Below are 16032 nucleotides of genomic sequence, written 5' to 3' on the forward strand. Positions count from 1 at the left end.
ATTAGCATGAAATAGGCTTATATTTTGCATTCGGTAACTTCCGTAATGTAATTCCGAAGCTTTTAAAAAATAGAGTTATAGAAGTACATTTTTTATTTCAAATGTTATTTAGTGTTTTTTTAAAGCATTATATAGTGTTTTGTATAACTTTAACTATATTTCGAAAGTGCCCCAAAGTTAGTTTTGGCCTTTGACATTAGATTTCCACCACGCCCGCCGGTTATGAACCTGCCAGTCTCCAATACCAAATCCTATTCGCTGGGTCAATTAACCTAGTTCGAACTCGGACCTTACTGAAACCTTTATTGTTAAACTTACAAATAAATTGAAACGGATATTTCATTATACAATTTTAAACTAATTTTCTACCGTGTATGTGCTGTTTATGTTTAATGGCGGTCATTTATCAAATTCTTTACGACGACGTCATAATCAGCGAATATTAAACAAACTAGTTTTTGACGGCGACTATGTTCGTGTTCCTGACGAAGAGCATTCTGGATCATGATTTAAATATTGAGTAACAAATATTTTAACAAACTTTCAAATTTAGGTAAGTATATCAAAGTTCTGCTTTGAGACGAGGTTGAATTTCTATAAGATCAAAAGTTATACTTACGAATCTAGGTACTGTATTCTGAAACTAAACTGGTTCGTTCTGAAAACAATCGTGAACCTAGTTTGTGCCAACTACAATGAGACACCTCAGAGGTGAACCAGAAAGAATATTAGTTCGCGAGATGTTAGATCTTTGTAAAAACATGATATCATTTTGTGTTATCATAGATAACTCTGTGAGTAGAACTTGTACTTATCTTCGGATGCGTTCTGAATTTACACCTCATCAGTTTTTATTTTTGCTTGTACTTTTATTTTGTGTGATTAAGTGATTATTGAAATTATTTTAGTTCTTCGACAAATTAAAGTAATTAAATGAACACAATTAGTTATCATTGTCAATTTAATGACAACAATAATAAGAATAAAATATAACAACGGATTTATGTTACGTAACTATGTAATGTACGACAAATCGCGTAGTTGGACGTGTCATTATCTCTTTTTCATCGAAAGAAAAAGTTAGATGCACCACCATTATGTGGTCTGTGTGTACCACAGTCCATCGTCAAGTTCGCATTTCAAAAACCATTTCCAATAAAAAAGAAAGTCTTTCCGAGTTAGTGAGGTGAAAAGTACATTTACACGAGGCGTATTAAAATTAATAAAACTCGACTCCTCCGGTGATATCCTGTTTAATGATTGCAACGAAAAGGTTCGACATTTCAGCCAGCGTAAAAAAATGGGTCCACATTTTTGTTAATTTTTTTTATTATTATGAGTACGAGTATTAACTGAAGAATGGTCCGATCTGTTTAACCGTTGTACATTCGCTTGTACACTGTTCCCCCGATATTGGACATATTTTTATGGATTTTAAAACTGGACTGGTTATAGTTGGACATCGGATGATGAAGTAGTTTCTTTAGATACAGTCATATACACAATGTACTTGACCCTCCAAACCGACTTTGTCGACCTTTTGGTGGCACAAAAGCACAAAATGTGGAGAAAATTGTTAAATTGTGAGCCGTAAAATTTATTTTGGTATGACTCCCCTGGTCGTCTCATTAGTCAATGACATTGTAAGAAAGTTTTTAAGAGCCAATTTGATCTTTAACGTATAGTTCTTGCTGAAATACAGAATGCAAATTTCAACCAGCTTTAGTAAAGCCGCCGTGGCCTAGTGGTTTATGAATTGCTTTGCTAGTTGACACAAGCATTGTTCGAGTCACACTAAAAGTAAAGTAATATTTGATTACGACTATATAATAGTTTTTGTTGTTTTTAACGTTTGGATAGGTGTAAGAATGTGTAAGTCTTGTTCATATAAAACAATAATTTCTAATTTCAACTGCCTCTGTGGCCGAACGGTTACCATGCCGGACTGCGACGCAGAGGTCTCAGGTTCCATTCCCGGGCCGGGAGAAATATTTATATGGCCTACATTTATTTCTCTCGTGAGTTTGGGTGTAATTTGTGTTTGTCTATGTGTGTGTCCATGGCACCAGCGACACAGGGTTTCCCTAGTGCGGGGCTATGTTCTGTGTGTGCGTTATTTTTATTAAAAAAAATTAATAATTTCGTTAAGTGCGGCATATTATTAAAACAAGGAAGTAAACTTTGAAAGTAATTAAAACTGAATAGACAAATGGGAACGAAACGCGGAACAATGCGTAATCACTGAAGATACGATCGTATGCAAACTGCAGAGCGATTTCGTGATTTGTTAATCTATCCATACCCACCCGACGCTTTATTAATAATATCTACCCACCCACCTTAGGAAATTTGTCACCGTTAACATCAAAAAGCGAAACAATGGTGTTAAAAACATAACGTTAAAACAAAATAGTGCTCGTCGAATGGAACCACGGATATTGTGACTGGCAGTCCATACAATAAGCCGCTCGACCACTTTACTTGGTTGCTAAGTGACGAAATTTAGTATTGATTTTAAAAATAAGTTGATCATCTTCAAGCAACACACCACTGTATTGCTTAAACGATAAAGTTGAAATTGCTTTAATTTTTTCTTCGTCCAATATGTAAGATGGCTCTCAGAACCAAAAGGTCGGCTTGGGCATGTTAGGGGGTCAGGTATCTCATGTATATGACTGTATTTATTTGGATTATTCCAAAACTCTAAGACCATAAGATTGTCGATAAAGAATAAAAATGTTTGTACAGGAATGGAACAAAGAATTGGAGCTAACAGCACAGCGTTGGGCGAACCAGTGTGTTAAACACAGCGTTCCGGACATCAAAGACACTTGCCGTGATTTAGGTTAGCGATACAATTTTAATCATCACTAGAAAAACAAAGGGTAGTGTAGCTACTCCGAGCAGCAAATTAATTTACTTTCATTTTTGTTAACATGGACTTCCGCAAAGTAACGTCCTATTTTCTTTTAATATTTTTATTGCGGCATCAAAAGATTTGTGCGACAACCGTAGACTTTAATTTTTTGTAAAGGATCACACGCCACAGGGTTTGTATCAATATCACATCCAAAGCTCGTATATGAAAAATTGATCCTCAAGGAAGGCATGACGTTTTTTCTTTTAAAAAGTGTTGCGTAAATAAAATGTAATTAATCAATGTCAAGGTAAATTTCTGAAGACTTTCATTATTGTATATGAAGTTACTTATCTGCTCTCATTTCTCATTTGTTTTGTTGTAAATTTCATTAAAAGTCTTTAATTAATGGATTCTTGCAAATTTGACTACACTTTCGGTACTAGACTGCGCAGTTTTATGTCTTACGTCATATTTAGAAATGTAAACTGAAGGTTTAGACAAATCCAGCTCATGGTTTTAAGTGTATACGAATGAGCTGTTTCTTTGGATGAAATTCTCGTATCGCATACAATATGTACTTATTACTGCAAATAGTATACTTTGCTGTAATGCATTGATTTCAATTCAACGATCCAGAGAAAGATGTTACACATTTACATTTGCACCATACAATGCCAAGCTTGAAACATTACAAGTCATTGTAGATGGCGTATACGTCGGTCAGAACATCGCGACTATTTACGGCGATTCTCCTGGTTTGGCGCCTCTATCTTTGGTTGACGTGTGGTATATGGAATTGTTAAACGTAAATTCTACTATTCTACCGCATTATAAACCGTGAGTAAAATGTATAAAGACGATATAGATAGAGTTTAGATACAAAGATTATCTTGAAGTATGTTATGGATGTTTTCTTTATCGGTTTTTGAAGAAAGCATTAATTTTTTATAGCTGCTACTTTCATGACGGTGCACTGTATGTTTGTATTTTACTTTCTTTAAATATCTCGTTAAAAAAAACTCACCTGAATCATCTGTGTTTGTTCGAGATATTTACAAAGTTAACAAGACAGTATGATTTTTTCAGATCTACTGAGAGCGGGTTCTCGCATTACGATTACTTTACACAGCTGATGTGGGCGAAATCATTTCAAGTTGGTTGCGGAGGAGTTAAATTCAGGGTAATAATTTTCGGTTTGTTAAGGCAACAAATCTAATTATAAATATAATAAAAATATAATTTCGACTACTGAAAGCGAAGCTTTGAAATAGACCATTATAATTAAGTGTACCCAAAAACAAGCAAGATGTTTATCCTGCTAGTTTCCGCTTTAATACTTTGTCTGTAATATCTTTGGGCCTCTGTGGTCACTCCTCCCGAGAAGCGTTCTGTTCCCATTCTTCCCGATGTATCCGGCGACCCGTATAGTCACCGTTTGTGCATGAGATAGTCTCATCATCCAACGCCTAATAGGATCCTCTTCAATGTAGTCCCAATCTTTCACAGTTGTTTGCAATAATATAATGTATCCTAAACTATTATTACATCAAGGACATTGTAATGTTTATAGGAACGAATGCCAGACACAAGTGGCGCAGTGAAAAGGATGATATATAGATTAGTATGCAACTTCGCTCCTGGCGGCAATAGGCTTAATCATTCAGTATATACTGAGGGTGCACCATGTGAACAGTGCCCTTCTGATACCACCTGTGATTCCATTTATAAATCGCTATGCAGTTAGTATACAGTGTCAGAACTAGTAAAGATAAAGAAATAGTAGCGTATAATTTTCTGTTCTTAAATGCTTTTAGGTTCAAAAAAATTTAAGACTCATACAGTACTCCCGGAAACTACAGAGCCATTTACAAATGCACAAAGTCGAACGAGAAGAAAAAAGCACAGAACAACATCAGCAAAATCGAAAACCACAATGGAATCAGAATTCCTTGAAGCTAGTACAAGAGTCTTACAGACAGGGGACGACCATTATACGCCTTTCGATTACTTTTCTCATATCCACGAATACGTAAGCTCGTCAATTACAATAACAACAACCAAGAAAGTTTCCTCTTGCAAAGATATTATGGCCGTGGACGATTTTGTAGAATTGTTAAAGAAAAAGCTGAGTACAGATCCGATGTTTAAGGAAATTTTGTTTACAACAAAATATTCTCCGTTGGGGAACAGCGATAATCCTTACGACGCTAGCGTAGCTGCCTTAGTTAGCAAGATTTACAGTAAAAAGACTTATCCCACGACTACGAAAATGCCTGATAGTGAATATGTAAACTCAACTTTGCTAGTTGACCTGGTAGAAGCCGTTATATTTCGTAGTGGAGGTACGTATAATACGTAGACAGCTTTCGTGTCGTTGTTGCTCGATTTCGGAGTAGCGCATACAGTATAATTTCATTATCGTAGTACATACAGATGCATGTTTTAGATAAAATTCGATCAACCGAGGTTTATAAAAGTACATATCCTATACTTGACGTAAGTCCTGTTAAAATCCAGGCAGAGTTGGCAGAAGTACGGCCCAACTCTGATTTCACGGGGCACTACTTTTTTCCGGAAGAAGAAGTAAGGGAGGATGAATTCAGTTCTGAAATGACGGAGTCTTATTATGACGCTCAAAGTCCACCGATATCTGATGTTGTATTGGAAATTGAAGACCTGAAGAGGAGTAAAGCAACCAAAGATTTTTTGGATGACATACTTGAATCTGAATCCATTGCTGAAAGTACGACAAAAATTGTTTCGTTATCGCCTGATCATATAAACCTGTATAAAAAGGGACGTACTAGTCTCAAAAAGTTTTTACAAGAAATTGAAAAGAATAAGTCTAAACCAATTACATAAGGAGTTCAGTACAGTTTTAAAAGCCAATACATTATTATGTACCATGATAAAGCGGGTGTATAAAAAATGTTTATCATTTTCAGGAACTGAAAATATCAACATAAATAATATAAAACGCGAAGCCAGCAAAGGAGCTGCAGGTAACTTGGATGATGACAACAGGCAAAAACGGAAAAGCCTTGACGCCGTAAACAGAGTTCGGTCAATGCCCACGAATCCTAGAAATCTTAAAAAAAGCTTGGAAATGAGTTGTCGAAATTACATTGTAAAGTACAGCGACCTACTAGGAAGGTTGGCCTCAGATTTGAAGATATTGAAATTGAATGAGAGGTTTCACTGCTCTCGGAATGCTGTACAGAAACTTTATTTTAGTATATGTCACATTATTCCTTATATTTTTATGTTAATAAAAATCTGTTGAAGGGTGATAATGGATGTACATTTATTGATCAAATTTTAATTTAATTAATGTATATAAGTATAATAAAAATGTTGGTCAAGTAAAATAAAATTCAACTACTGCATCGCGTTAAATATAATAATAAGCGCAAGTCCAAGATAGCAAACTGATAAGGTTGTACTGCCACTGCATTCACAATTTTCAGAATGCTTAGAGTTCTCAATTTCACCCCAAGTTTTCATAATTTTGCTTAGGACTAAGTAATACAGTTCACCGTAAGATAGTAACTGATCTTGTTGATTTGTATTGCGAATATCACAATTAGCGTGACATCCGTGACTATTTATGTTAATTTGATCACTACTAAGATGCCTTTTTGGTCTAATATTTTCTTCATTACAATCACAGTGATCCGTAGGACCACTTCCAAGTTTATCTGTTTTACACATTGGTGTAGTACCAGGATTATGGTATGGTGGAGTGGTTGCTGGAACGGTGTGTGTTTCAGGACTTCCGTGGTTATGTTCGGGCTCTCCTTCAAAATTTCGTAATTTTACATCAAGGGCACGTCGATCGCAGTAATCTCCTTCGTCATTGCTATCATCACCATCATCGTTACCTCCCCCATCCCCTCTATTTGTTTCTTCGTTTTCTGGTGTCATGTATTTATTTCTATTTTGGAAGTCTCGGGTACAAGTGGATGTACGCGTACATCCCTCCACATATCCAGGTGGTGTTCGAGAACCATGAACGGCACCACCGCCACCTATCACAACACTTCCATCACTTGCAGTAACGGTAGCTACTGTCCAAGTACATGTAAGTTGTCGCGTGCAATGTTTTTTTCGCTGAAATGGTGTATTTGTTGTGTAATTTAATGGTAGACTTGCTGCAGTCGGTTGTAGTTTAGTTGCTTTTGTTGTCTCCTTTTTGTCGTTTTTATTTTCTGTTTCTTTTTTTTTATCCTTATCCTCATCCACTTTAAGTTTGTCTGTCTGCGGTGTCGTTGTTTTTACCTTAGCTGTAGTGACTTTGGCTTTTTTTGTGGTCTTGGCTATTTTTGTAGTCTTGGCTTTTTTTGTAGTCTTGTCTTTTTTTGTAGTCTTGGCTTTTTTTGTAGGCTTGGCTTTTTTTGTAGTCTTGGTTTTTTTTGTAGTCTTGGCATTTTTATCTTTTAGCTTTTGTTTATCTGGCTTTTTCTTTTGTGATTTTTTCTTATCTGGCTTTTTCTTATCTCGTCGTGCATCATATCCACCTGCATTTATTTTTCTTAAGTGCATTAATTCATCAAAAGATAAGTATTTTTCTGTTACTTCGTTTTCTTCGTCGTCATCTACTTCTATTTCACTATTTTCAAGTTTAATAGTAATTGATTCTGTCTGAGTGGTGACAGACACTGGCCATTTTTTTCTATTTTTCTTTAACGTTGTGTAATGTAATGATTTTAATTGTGAGGGTTTCAAGTTACTGTACTCATCTAGTTGCCAAAATGGTTTGAAAGTCACATGATCTTCAGGTTCTCGTCTGACTCTGTCGCTGTAATCAAACGAACCGTATAAGAAATCGGCTCCATCACTTATGTATTTTGGGTGCTCAAATTGAGTTTTTACCTCATCATTACTTTCATGATATTCTTTTTTTTTATGTGCTTTAAGTGTACTTAGTACGTTTTGGGTTATACTGGGCCAAAGTACATTCAATTTTTTTTTTGGTAACAAAGATCTTTCTATCTCTGCATCACCACTCCGAACAGCTAGATTTGGCAAAAGGTCATAGTAATGCAGCTCGCCTGATTTTCTGGTCTCACCTATATTACCCTCACTTTGGTCTCGTCTACCAATCTTAGGACAGCAAGTTGTATGACTATTGCAATAGGTAGTTTCGCAACATGGATAAGGGGCCGGAGGACAAGCTGGTGGACATATAGGAGGGCAGGGAAGTGGAGTATAGGGGTATGAGTCATGACGACACATCATTTGCGCCCCTCCATGTGCACATGGTTGATTTTCATGACAACACTCCTTTCTTTGGCCTCTAGTGCATCTGTTAGAGATGCAACCATTGTTGCAGCCGGGAGTACGGCAGCTATTGCCGCAACTGTTGTCAACACAACCATTGCAGTTCGGTCGCCGGGAGCATGAATTTAACGGATCCGGAATTCCATGTCTCCTTAAATCGCTGGTAGCGTATGTTGCTACATATGCTTCCGTTGTGAAATCATACCTTCGGAACTCTTGATTGCTACTTTGCGTAATTCGTGGTATAAAATTGTCTTTATCATAACCATGGTAAACTTTAGAGTGTCCTTTTTCTGTTTCATATTGTTCAACTGGTGTATTTCCTGGACTACTGGTTTGAATATTCCACGGAATACGGCGTGGAGGGAAAAGTGGCTTGTCAGCTGAAAATATACTATCATTTTCATTTTGCTACTGTCAAAAATAGCTTTTACCATAAAATAAAAATACCTGACATACATTTACCATGTGAATTGTTCACATTGTTCATAAGTACATGTCTAATTTTCTGGTTTCTTTGATCACTGGGTCCATGCAATTTTACTTGCTTCATGTTATTTTTGAGTGGATCTATTTCTTGTTTTACTGACTCATTGGATAAGTTAATCACTCTTAAGAAGCTAGTTGCGGTAGAACTTCTATGTTTGAAATTGCCTGTAACGACAGACAATTGCTAAATTATACTTTTGGAATATATAGCTATCATGGATTTATTTAAATGTTATATGTGGAATCTTACCTGTTGTTTGTTTGCGTACAGTACAAAGACCTTTCATTGTATAGTCTGGAAAAAGACTTTCTGGACATTGTGTTGCCGCAAAACCTACGGCATAGACAGGTTTACCTTGAAGGTTTCCTCTTGGCGCAAAATTACATATGAGTCTCTCGACTACAATGTTTTTGTCTTCTATCTGAAAATTATTGTGTTTTTGTCGCTGATAATAAAAATATATTAAGCGAAGTTCAGTAGGTATCTAACCCAACATTTTGAAGATTTAAACGAATATGATGAAGACTATATTTGTACTAAGAACGAGTTTGATGGATTTAATAAGCTATTTACGTAAAACTTCGCCCTCCCGCATCCGACGGAGTCCGTTGCAGCCCAAATTAATTGAGTAAGGTAACCAGATTTTGCATCCCTGGACCTGAAAATATCTTTATTTTATAGGCAAATTGTACATGAATGCGACTCACGAATGAGTGCCTACTCATTCGTGAGTCGCATTCATATACATTTTCTCATTTATAATATTTTTTTAAGAATAAAGTAGGTAGAAACAACCTGGTAGAACTAGATGGAACATTTAGAATTTTGTACAATTTTTGTAAAAAAAAATTTTCTCGACATCTTTAAATTTATTAGATATGTGACAAATTTTGAATGTCAACGATTGTACTAGAACAATATCCTTGGTGATATTTTATATAGAAGCCGGTACATTGCCCATTGAATGAATTTTGGCTCAACTCACACTGGCGCAGAGTTGAAGCGTCGCGACGCGTCATGGTTTTCGCCTGTAGCATATTCATTTCATCTCTATTTTCCCATTATTAAGGTACAAATTTGTGTTATACAAATATGGAATCCAAATTTGCATAACGCTTGGTTAAAGTCGAGCGGTTTCGCGCGTCGCGACAAAAATAAACCCTTTTTTTGTTTCTTAATATCAATGTTATCATTTTTTTTATTTACTATTCTCCAAAACATTTTCATAAATGTCTAATAATATCATTAAAACTATTAACATCTTGAAAATTGTCTATCAGATACACTGTGGGCTACTCATTCAGTATATAAACTGTATTTTTCTCCTAATTGCTTTGGACAGTGACATGACGTGTGATTCAAATGTGGAAATAGCTAAAATAAGATGTTGCCGTTTCCATATCTGATTTTTTGATCGCGTACACTGCACATTTGGGCCGTGTCCACAATTTATTTATTTGCAGACCCCACCGTCACTCAACAACTTCAATTATAGTCTAACAATTAGGTAATTGAACTTTTATACAATGTTTTTTCTCCTTAAGTAGCATTATAGCTGTAAACGAATGTACTGATCTTGTAAGACCATTATTTACACCATCATAGGTACTTTGATGTGTCTCAACTTTGAATACCTTTTACGAGGTCAAGGAAAGCACTAATATAAGCTAAGAACAAAAATGAACCTTGAGTGGAACCTTAAGGTACGTCCACGCTTTCCCCCACCCTGATCACCTTGTATCATTGACATCGATCCTCTGGGGCCTATCACCCAAATACGATTTTAAAAGGTCTAGTTCATGGCCCGCCATACCATAACGACAAAGTTTCGTGACCAGAGTATCACAGGTTCATATACCTACTATCAAATACCTCAGAAAATGTTACAGAATACACCGATGAAATCATGCGCATCTTACCAAGCGCTAAATTGTATGTTTTATCAACATCAGCATCGGCTATTGAACGACTCCGTATGATACCAAATTATTTACGAAAAAGTAGGCTGGTACTGTAAAGACGTTCACACAGCTGGCTAAAAGTAATTTTAAAAAATGTGAGCCGGTAATATTAAGATCAGCTTGAAATTTGTGTGTCCGACTTTGCTTTCTCTTGTCTAAATTAACAGCCAAGATAAAACCTATCCTTTAGTATAATAAAATGTTTATTAATAAAATTATTATTTTGGTATCAATAAAATAACATTATATATTTTTAATAAGAGTAAATACTCTTATTAAATGTCAAACTGTGCAATGTCATAATATATTTAAATTATGATTTATGACTAATTTTTTTTTTTCATTTTGTTGTATGATTTGTACTAATTAAATAAGCGTACAAATATTTCTTTGACAATTTGACATTTACAAAATTATTTATATGTGATGATTAATTTATTCCGTCAAGCAACTTTATTAATGTAGTTTCCAATATAAATTGAGTAGATGAAAAATAATATTCATTCGTTATTTTCTGAACAAAGTATTAACTTGTAAACCTGTTCCATAACTGTAAATTAAAATAAATGAATAGCAGCATATCAATCAGATGCAGCACATCTAATGCATACTGCACCAGTGTCGACTGACGTTTCTATTTCTATGTTTGATATTTGACTGAACGCGTTGCTTAGGTCACATTCTATCGAAGCTATGCGGCCCTTGCTTGTCTTCAAATGTACTGCTACTGTGGTCAAATCCCTCTACCGCGGCTTGCTTTGTCTTGTTTCTTTGGTGTACGAACAATTCTGCCACATCACTGTTCAATTACCTACTCCTATCTAACATTTCCAATATCTCCTCACTTCAATTAAACACTCATTCATTGCTTATGTTGTTTAAGTTCTAAGTAAGTCAATTGAAATTTATATAGTGACACGTTGGTTGTGTGTGCTTTTCACTGTCACGTTTCCCCCATCGCCAGTCCCGCCAACGAAGTAGAGCCCATTCCTGCACTAGTGATGTCTGGCATATGAAGACAACGTGAGCATCACGTTCGTTCCTTTCTTGAACTTGCATACCGTGGAATGGGCTCTCTACGGAAGTTTCCTTTGGCCTATTACTGAGAGAAGGAAGAAACGGGCGTTTCTAATGATGATGGGCGACGATGATGACTTCCCGACAAGTGGCTAATCTGCTAGTTTGCTAGAAAAATGTTGAAGGTTATATCTTTACAATTCATTCATGCAAAAACGTACCTCTTACCTGAAACAACTTCTATTGAGTAGTATTAAAAACATTACATTTATTTCAATAATTGAAAAAATACTTATGACTACTAATTGCTATTGTGACTACCGTACGATATATGCCAAAAACAGAGCAATTACTAGTACTTTGTTACAATGTAATTTACTTAAAATACTTCCTGTGAATGAGTTAACTTAGCGGATTAACCAAACGGTTCTCAAGTCGTTTTATTTTCAATTTAATGTTGACTTAAATAATAAAAACTGCCTCTCCAAAATCGGAGGATCCCTTTGTTCGGCAGTCGGGTTTGTGGTAAAGCTGCAAGTCTACATTTTCCCGGATTTATCCCTAATTGCTTATCACGACATCGCGGGAAAATACAGTCTTGGGTACTTACTGGTTATAGTAAGAAACACTGCCGGTGTAGTCCAGCTTCTGCATGAGCCACATGTCAATAAAGCTCTTGACGCTGAGGCCTGGAGCTGGACCGATAATTGTGGCAACATTTTGACCTACTGCAACGTCCGCTATAAAATGTTCATTAAAAAAGGTTACTCATAAAAGAACTTCATTTATAGCAGTAGAGCTACTTGTGAAAGAGTTCGTCCAGGGAAGTACTGCCTATTTCTGCCACCAAGCAGGAATGTGAGCATTACTGCCTTGCGGTTTTGAAGGGTACGGGTGCTGGTGAAATTACAAGGACATGAGACTTGTCAACGTATGTCTTAGGGTGACTGGTGCAGTGGCAGTGAAGGACATGAGACTTGTCAACGTATGTCTTAGGGTGACTGGTGCAGTGGTAGTGTCCCTCAGATATTTGCGATTTAAAGCTCTGAGTACCATTGCAACTGTTATGGATGGGCGTGTCGCTTACCACCAGGCGCATGATTTGTTGGCCCCGTCACTTGGTATCATAAAAAACTTCACAATGTGTCTAAGCGTGTAGGCAATAGTTGCAAAAAATGCGTGCGCTGTATATTTTTGGGATTGGTTTTGCAACCCCTTACCATTACATATTTATTTTTTTACTTTGAACAGATTACTATACTATACTATACTAGATTATATTGTACTGTACTTGACTGTATTGTACTGTTCTGTACTGTACTATACTATACTATAATAATAGTACATTTTTCAAAATCATCTAAACTTACCCAAATCTCGACAGCTATCCCATTTGTCTGGGTTGATCGAAGGATCGCACTGGTCAACCCATCGTTGGGCTATTGTGGCTAGTTCTTTAGACCAATTCTAAAATCCAAGGTATAGACACATAAATGTTTTTTTACTAATGATGCAATTAAAAATCAATAAATAAAATTAATTATGGTTCAGCGCATACATATGTGACTTTAAAAATGCCTACGTTCAAGTCAGATTACCACTTGACTCCGTAATGCGTGTGGTTATTTATTGGATTGGAACAATGTGAGGTAGTCTGTGTAAACACTACTTACTCCTGTTACATTATATACTATAGTACCGGTACGCTATGATGGCCGTTTTGACAGATTACAATAGTCAGTAAAATCTCAATCCATTCTCCAAAAAAATATAATCAAATGGAGTCACATCTATAAGTTTGCGTGCCGGTATTAGAGTGAGAATAGTGTGAAAATTGTTTTCAATACGTATTAAAATATCCAAAAGAAAGGATTCTTACAATTTTCCGCATGTTCGCCGCTTGTGGTAGCCGATTCGACAGGCCCAATGCGATGAAATTCCGCCGGTCGTTTATTCTGTGCACAATATCGGAAATATCGCCTCTTGTAAGGAGGGCAGCAACGTCGTACTCGATGCATGTTTTGCTCGGTCCTGAAATCTAAGTTTATGGGTCATTTTCAACTCCGCTACCGTAACTAGAATAGCCATGGAATTTTATTTATTTTATTATTTTCTTCAAACTCCACGCAACTATTTTAAATTGCAATGTGGTATTATGTCTGCAATAAGCCTCGGAAACAAACCACAACAAAAACTTACAGGATATTGGCAAAGAGTGTGGTTTACACATATTTCACAATAACTCGCGTCAGTTAAAATTGGAACAAGGATCAAAACGAATAATACAACCAATTTCACTTTTAACATAATAAATCATCTATGAAATATATTTAATGTGACATAGTTATATAAAATCAATTACAGGAACGCCATGACCCAGTAGATTGCGGTCTGTAACCAACTGCTCTCACTTCTTATGGGCTGGGTGACAGGTAAAATGGACATCAAAGTATCCGTTGGTTATGTTTTTTGTGTTTTACATTTTAGTATTTACGATTTTTCAAGTTTCCCACATAAATAGCTTTTCAGTTAAAAGAGAAATTAACCAGAATGAGAAAAGTCTGACAGGAAATGAAAAATCTTTCAATGTGGGGGGTACGTAATTTCATATCATGCTTTCGAAAAAAATTTGCTCCAAACAAAGAAGGGATAATGTTGATTAAATTATTATTTTACGTTACAGGTGTTGGACTTAACAATGGATCTAACTCTTCTCATCAACTTTTTCATATATTACACAATCTTACCCAAACAAAAAGTCCAAATTTAAAATATCACGTATTTGACAAAATGCTGTCGGATGAATTACTGTCTATCAAACAACACATTTACGAGAAAGATGGACGCTACCTATCAGATCGCACTGTCTCCAAAAGTAACGTACCCACTCCAACTTTAGAAATTAAACAAAAATGGCCGGTTATAGAATTTTTGTCCAACATGAATAAAATTAAAGAAACTGATCAGTATGTGAAGCAGAGAAACAATGTGGATAATCAGCTTAAACCAGACTATACTGAAACAAAGGAGCGCAGTACTATTGCAATATCGACGTATATAGAGAAGAAAAATCTATCGAATGCAGAACAAATCAAGGAAAACGACGTTAGGCAGAAACTTTTTGTACAGAAAATTAAAGGAAGAAAATCTTTACCAAAAGTGATTGGTCTTAGAAGTCTGTATCAAAACACAGATGAACACCAGTTGACAAATAACAGACGATGTTCTTGTGACAGTAAAAACTCTGCAACATGTGAACCTCAGCACGCTGGTTCTTCTACGCATAAGTGTACTCGTTGTACTCATGGAGTGGAATCGTCATGTGACTCCGCTTGTTCTCAGACAACAACACCATGCCCCTTAACGACATGCAGTCATACGTCAGCATGCGCGACCATGCCTTCTAGTACTCTAGGCGACAGCTGCGGTAAATGCACCAGACTTCCTTGCACTTCGACAGGATGCTCTACGCGAGTGTCATATACCGCGTTCCCATTCTACATGCCTTTTCAATATCCTATGCAGACTGCCAATCCTGTTGCCTATTATTTTACAACTCAATTAGAAGATTATGGGTTCACAAGGGAACCGAAACATCGTTCTACAAAACGCCGTAAAGTTGACTATTACTACTACGATGACAATAGTAAGGAAGACGATTATTTAGAATATAGTATTAAGAAAGACACTAGACCTCCTATAAAAGGAAGCTGTCGAGACATTGTTTTAAAAGTGGACTATACCGACAAAGTACAACATAGACCTAATGAATTATGTGACGGCGTATATGATGTCAATAAAAATAAATTCCTTAATGAAATTGTACAAGATCTAAAAATGTATTATCCGGAAGCTGTTGTAAAAGATTGTTATTGTAAGTCTTCATCAGTTCAGTCCATACCTTCTTTCTATTTAATTATAATTGTTTTCTTTTTTACATTTTCCTTTTTTTAAATATACCAATTTTGTGAAAATAAAAGCATGTTTGAAAATTCATACTTTCCTTCTTGATTTTGCATAGGCGTATCCAAATTCGCTACTTATTATTTCAAATCTTTCATACTACAATTTTAATATAAGTCTGAAGAAGTGTACATATTTATGACACAAATAAATTTGTAATGAATTATTCAAAGCACGGCGGCTGTGGTCCTTTGTCTACCTAGCACGAGAGAATTGAAAGTGAACTGAATGCCTCGACTAGAGACAGGTGAACCATTGTTCCACATTTGTTTTTTCATTTATTGCTGTTGAGTTCAGCGCTGTAAATTTTTTCGAAGAAGAAGAAGAAGAAGAAGAAGAAGAAGAAGAAGAAGAAGAAGAAGAAGAAGAAGAAGAAGAAGAAGAAGAAGAAGAAGAAGAAGAAGAAGAAGAAGAAGAAGAAGAAGAAGAAGAAGAAGAAGAAGAAGAAGAAGAAGAAGAAG

At 35.9% G+C, this 16032-nt stretch overlaps 3 protein-coding genes across 10 annotated transcripts in view; 2 read left to right on the top strand and 1 right to left on the bottom strand.

Moving 5' to 3' along the window:
- LOC113231623 (cell wall protein PRY3-like) overlaps positions 1-6145 on the top strand; it is a 39184-nt gene extending 33039 nt beyond the window's left edge. The window contains exons 3-9 of one of the 3 annotated variants that reach the window (XM_026466039.1): positions 2749-2845; positions 3565-3697; positions 3947-4040; positions 4431-4599; positions 4675-5202; positions 5307-5603; positions 5806-6145. In XM_026466039.1, coding sequence (XP_026321824.1) covers positions 2749-2845; positions 3565-3697; positions 3947-4040; positions 4431-4599; positions 4675-5202; positions 5307-5603; positions 5806-6143 — 1656 coding nt within the window. In that variant the 3' untranslated portion in view covers positions 6144-6145. Of the gene's footprint in view, positions 1-2748; positions 2846-3564; positions 3698-3946; positions 4041-4430; positions 4600-4674; positions 5203-5306; positions 5726-5805 lie in introns of all 3 variants that reach the window. The other 2 variants (XM_026466040.1, XM_026466041.1) reach the window with 2 other exon arrangements.
- A 3-nt stretch (positions 6146-6148) lies between these two features.
- LOC113231622 lies at positions 6149-13972 on the bottom strand. Of its 6 annotated transcripts, XM_026466037.1 has the most exons (9): positions 13808-13972; positions 13488-13646; positions 12979-13075; positions 12219-12348; positions 9204-9288; positions 8880-9051; positions 8600-8794; positions 8346-8523; positions 6149-7658 (listed from the first exon to the last, which is right to left on the bottom strand). In XM_026466037.1, exons 1-9 carry the CDS (start codon positions 13913-13915, stop codon positions 6239-6241), a joined length of 2544 nt encoding a protein of 847 aa, XP_026321822.1. In that variant the 5' UTR covers positions 13916-13972; the 3' UTR covers positions 6149-6238. The 6 variants fall into 6 exon arrangements, with proteins under 6 accessions (XP_026321822.1, XP_026321819.1, XP_026321817.1 ...); XM_026466034.1 differs by having other exon boundaries at positions 6149-8523; positions 8606-8794; XM_026466032.1 differs by having other exon boundaries at positions 6149-8523.
- A 62-nt stretch (positions 13973-14034) lies between these two features.
- LOC113231624 lies at positions 14035-15592 on the top strand. The gene is made up of 2 exons (XM_026466042.1): positions 14035-14203; positions 14292-15592. The coding sequence occupies exons 1-2, from the start codon at positions 14071-14073 to the stop codon at positions 15560-15562; spliced, it is 1404 nt and encodes a 467-aa protein (XP_026321827.1). The 5' UTR covers positions 14035-14070; the 3' UTR covers positions 15563-15592.
- Positions 15593-16032: the final 440 nt, after the last annotated feature.

The sequence above is a fragment of the Hyposmocoma kahamanoa genome, unplaced genomic scaffold, assembly GCF_003589595.1.
Source record: "Hyposmocoma kahamanoa isolate Upper Pololo Valley unplaced genomic scaffold, ASM358959v1 66, whole genome shotgun sequence".
Taxonomy (NCBI): Eukaryota; Metazoa; Arthropoda; class Insecta; order Lepidoptera; family Cosmopterigidae; genus Hyposmocoma; species Hyposmocoma kahamanoa.

What these genes read in the sequence shown, in the direction of transcription:
- LOC113231622 (XM_026466032.1), bottom strand. Translation starts at nt 13,915, where the DNA reads ATGTTAAAAGTGAAATTGGTTGTATTATTCGTTTTGATCCTTGTTCCA. An exon ending in GGATAGCTGTCGAGATTTGG is followed by an intron (nt 12,349 to 12,978) that starts GTAAGTTTAGAT and finishes AACATTTTATAG; the next exon opens with CGGACGTTGCAGTAGGTCAA. An exon ending in GAACAATTCACATGGTAAAT is followed by an intron (nt 8,524 to 8,599) that starts GTATGTCAGGTA and finishes GTATATTTTCAG; the next exon opens with CTGACAAGCCACTTTTCCCT.
- LOC113231624 (XM_026466042.1), top strand. Translation starts at nt 14,071, where the DNA reads ATGTTTTTTGTGTTTTACATTTTAGTATTTACGATTTTTCAAGTTTCC. An exon ending in AAAATCTTTCAATGTGGGGG is followed by an intron (nt 14,204 to 14,291) that starts GTACGTAATTTC and finishes TTTACGTTACAG; the next exon opens with GTGTTGGACTTAACAATGGA.